Source organism: Lampetra planeri, chromosome 50 (genome assembly GCF_965212315.1).
Source record: "Lampetra planeri chromosome 50, kcLamPlan1.2.h2, whole genome shotgun sequence".
Taxonomy (NCBI): domain Eukaryota; kingdom Metazoa; phylum Chordata; class Hyperoartia; order Petromyzontiformes; family Petromyzontidae; genus Lampetra; species Lampetra planeri.
In genome coordinates this window covers 4,977,059-4,981,421 of record NC_136156.1, presented here as the reverse complement: position 1 = coordinate 4,981,421, position 4,363 = coordinate 4,977,059, and the positions used below count along the sequence as shown (strand labels likewise).

General features: G+C 61.6%; 1 protein-coding gene across 1 annotated transcript; it reads right to left on the bottom strand.

Moving 5' to 3' along the window:
- Positions 1-263: 263 nt before the first annotated feature.
- Positions 264-4,021, bottom strand: LOC144734134 (uncharacterized). The gene is made up of 2 exons (XM_078616200.1): positions 3,039-4,021; positions 264-2,785 (listed from the first exon to the last, which is right to left on the bottom strand). Exon 2 carries the CDS (start codon positions 2,645-2,647, stop codon positions 1,385-1,387), a length of 1,263 nt encoding a protein of 420 aa, XP_078472326.1. The 5' UTR covers positions 2,648-2,785; positions 3,039-4,021; the 3' UTR covers positions 264-1,384.
- Positions 4,022-4,363: the final 342 nt, after the last annotated feature.

Genomic DNA, 4,363 nt, shown 5'->3' with positions numbered 1-4,363 from the left:
GTGCTGTTCACAGCGACAACAGAGTAACGACAACGATGGCGTTATTGGTGGTGGTGGTGGTGGTGATCATGTTGGTGATGTTGACGCGTGATGGTAAAGATTGAAGTTACCGCTGCTCTACGCGTTGACAGCTGGTGTAAAGTGATCGCGGTCGTCTGATGATGCTGCTGATGATGATATCGATGGCTGCTGCTGCTGCCGATGGGTGTTCTCCAATGCTGTTGGCACGTACAGCAGCTACGACTCGGCTTGCGATGATTGCTGGGAGCGTCGCAAAGCGACCATCAACAACAACCACGTCGCCATCAAGTCACACAAGTCTCCTCTCGCTGCTATCCACACGGATATCTCCCCCCCCCCTTGCTATCCACCACAGATATCGTAAAGGGTTTCTTAAGCGGAGACTCCCTCTCCCATGCACTTCGCCGCGTCAAATCAACGCCCGCAGTCAGCTTGGTCGCTCGGTCCGCCTGCGCGCTGGAGGTTTGCGGACGCGTGTAAATTTTTTTCTCGGATTCGTAATTTTCTCACTCGCGTTGAGATGTTGCTGCTGCTGTTGTTGCTGACAATGGTACGGATGATGCCAATGCTGTTGTTGATGATGCCGATTTTGGTAGTCGTGGTGATGAAGATGATGATTGCGGTGCTGCTCTTTATGATGATGATGATAATGGTTGGTCAGGATGATGAGCACCCTAGCGCTGCCGCTGATGATGATGATGCCGATAATTGAACCGAAGGTTACGATTACGGTGCTGCAGCTGCTGTTGACAATGAAGGTGCTGCTGCTGCTGCTGATGATGATCATGTGGCTGCTGATGATGCTGCTGATGATGACAAAGAAGATGTCGCCCTCACCAATGAAGCCGACGATGCTGATGATGAAATCCAACTGATGCTATCGCAGCAGCATTGAAAGCCGTGGTGGTTGTGGTGGTGCTCGGCGTGATGTTTGGTGGCGAATTTTCCAATCGTAGTGGTGGTGGTGAAGGTGGTGGTTTTTGATGTTGGTAGTGGTGGAGAATTTGACGATGGCGTTGGTGATGAATCTGCCTGTAATGTTGGTGTTTCTGCAGCTGGTGGTGGTGGTGCTGACGGTGTGGGGTGACGGTGCTGCTGATGGTGTTGCTGGTGAGAGTGGCAGTACTGGCGGTGGTGGTGCTGGTGATGGTGGCGGTGGTAGTTTCTACTGATGGTGCTGATGACGATGGTGCGACAGTCACAGCCGCGTGTCCCCTTCTCTCCGTCGCGTCTCCTCGAACGCACGCACGAGTCCCACGCTCTGCCACGACTCCTCACACACCAAGAGAGAGAGAGACGGGGGGGATGGGGGGGGTGTCCCACTGCCCCCCTCCTCTTCTACACTCCCTGCACGGATCCCACATCACAGCACGTGGTGGGCATGATGGCTCGGACTGTTGCACCCTCCAGCCATGGAGCCTTGCAAACCCTGATCATCGGGCCCTCCTACTCCCTGCACGGTCATACGCTTCTCCTTTTGACGCCGGTTGCAGAACCACACGCGCACCACCTCCTTCTCGAGCTGCAGCGCTTCGGCTATGGCCGTGATCTCCTGCGCCGATGGCTTGGGGCTCTGCAGGAAGTGCTTCTCCAGGGCCCCCTTCACCGCCACCTCAATCGACGTCCTCTTCTTGCGCTTGCGACCCTGCGCTGCCATCTTATCGAGGCCGCAGGCACCGCCCGCGCAGCCGTTGGCCGAGTCGGCCTCCTCCAGCCACTTGCTGAGCAGCGGCTTGAGCTTGCACATGTTCTTGAAGCTCAGCTGCAGCGCCTCGAAGCGGCAGATGGTCGTCTGCGAGAACACGTTGCCGTACAGGGTGCCCAGCGCGAGACCCACGTCGGCCTGCGTGAAGCCCAGCTTGATCCGCCTCTGCTTGAACTCCTTCGCGAACTGCTCCAGGTCGTCCGATGTGGGCGGCGCAGGCTCTTCGAGCTCCGTGTCCGAGATGCTGCCTCCTCCACCTCCTCCACCGCCACCACCGGGGCCGTCCTGCCCGGGCTGTGGAGACCCCCCGTGTAGCGGGGAGAGCCCCAGGGGCAGGAGACCCGATGCGCCCGCGTGCCCGTAGGGCGGCGGCGAGTAGGCGAGCGCGCTCTGGTGATGGTGGTGATGGTGGTGGTGCTGCTGGTGATGATGTGGCTGCTGGCCCGGCGGTGACTGCAAGAGGGTGGCCGCCGTTGGGTTGGGACCCCACACGCCGTGCGGGGAGTGCCGCTGCTGATCCTGCTGCTGCTGTTGCTGATGCTGCTGCTGCTGATGATGATTCTGCTGCTGTTGCTGCTGCTGCTGCTGCATGTCTTCCACTTTCGGCGTGTCCTGGTGGGCGAGCGGACTGCCGCCGGCCCACGAGTGATGCGAAGAGCCGACCCCCTGCGACGGAGGTTGGTGGTGGTGATGGTGGTGGTGATGGTGGCCCATGCTCTCCGAGGCCGCGTGGTGCTGCAGGGCCGTGAGCCACTGCGGGCTGAAGGGGGGCAGGTGGCCGTTCGTGCCCAGGTACTCGGCGGCGGGCAGGAGTTTGGCGTGCTCGCGGTAGGCGGGGTGCGTCTGCTCGGCTCCCGACATAACGCCACCACCTCCGGAGCTACCGCCGGGGAGGTACGGGTTACTGGCAGTGGCTGCCATCAATCACCCTTCCACACTTGGTGGTGGTGGTGTTTGCTGCGGCTGTTGCGTCGGCCGCTGCTGCTGTTGTTGTTGTTGTTGGAGATGATGATGATGATGTTGTTGTTGATGATGCTGCGCTCTCTTCTGTCGGTGTCACTTTGACGCACACGCAGCACACAACAACAACAACGACGGGCATGCCCTTAGGTGAGGGGTAACACAAAAAAATATCCGTGCCCCGTGGCCAAGTGAGAGAGAGAGAGAGACACGCACAGACACAAAGCGATACAGCGGCAGTTACTGCGGTCGTGGTGTGTAGCAGTGTGGGGTGGTTGGTTGGTAGTAGTGGCGAGCCGCTGTGCACACATATGTTGTCCCGACGCCACGGCTCGAGGCCTCGACCACTTACCTCTCCGGACGGTTGTAGACGATGCCACGGGGCGGATATTGGCCGTCGAAGATGGTTGTTGATAAAATCTTGTAACAAAAAAAATATGATTTTTTTTTTTTTAAACACAAAAAAAATACCGATAACGAATTAAGAGTTCCACGGGTGGTGCTGGCGGTCGTTGATCTTCGTACTATTCTCAGCCCCCGCTCACCTACCTCGCCCGCTCACCGCACTCCTCGCCCTCCCTACTCGCACGGCACCACACAAGGCGCGTGGGCCGCTACCACCACCACCACCGCCGTCGTCGCCGCCGCCACGACAATGGCTCGTCTGCTACGACCGCGCAAATGGCTCTCGCGTCGAGAGCGGGGGAAGGTGGTACGTGCCTCCCTGACACCGCGAGCTACGCAACCCACCCCCTCCCCCTGCACTCCTCCTCCTCTAGCACCACGCACACTGCACGCGCGCTATTGTACGCGTCCCGAGCTAGAACTCCTCCGTGCTCTGTCGATGTCTCGCCGCCGTAGCCGCCGCCGCTACCCGCTGTGATTCCAGCTCCCTCCCAGCTCCCCTCTCTTTCTCGCTCTCTCCGCCCGACCGCCGGGGCTGCTACGCTCGTGCCCGCGGCTGCTGCGCCCGGACCCGAGCTCAGAGAGAGGACGACAATAAAGCGCCCAGAGCGCGCAATCCGACGCTCTCTGATCGCCTGGGTCGTTCCCCCCTCGCGCCGCCGCTGCCGCCGCCTACCCGCCCTGTGTGTGTGTGCGCGTAGCTACGAGGGCTACCCCGTGTGTGTGTGTGCAGCTGCGTGTCTGCCCGTGTGTGTGTGTGTGTGCAGCTGTGTGGCTACCCCGTGCTTGCGACCCAACCGCCGCTGCCGTTGGCTACTGTTGGCTTCGGCCCCCCCGTTGCTTGTGGCTACCGCGAGCGACCCCCGGGCTCTCTCCTCTCTCTCTCTCTCGCGCGCGCGCGCGGTTCGCGGTGCGCGCCTCCTCCGTTGTGTGCGCTCCGTCCCCCGCGCGCGCCGCCTCCACCTCGGAGCCCGCGGGGTGCCCCCATTGGTCCGCGTGCGCGCGCGCGCCCGCCCCAGCTCCGCCCTCCCCCCCCCCCTCCTCCGCCCCCCCCCCTCCTCCGCCCCCCCCCCCCTCCTCCGCCCCCCCCCCTCCTCCGCCCCCCCCCTCCTTCCTTCTCCGCCCTCCCCCCTTGCCTCCGCCACGCGCAACGCCGCCCGCCTGTGATTGGCTGGAGCTTAATTGCAATTTTTTTTGTGTGTTGGGGATGTGGGTGGGGGTGGTGTGGATGTGGGTGGGGGGGGTAAGGGGGAGGAGAGTTGGGGGAGGGGG

Bases quoted from the DNA above. Each gene is read 5' to 3' on its own strand.
- LOC144734134 (XM_078616200.1), bottom strand. From the start codon at position 2,647: ATGGCAGCCACTGCCAGTAACCCGTACCTCCCCGGCGGTAGCTCCGGA.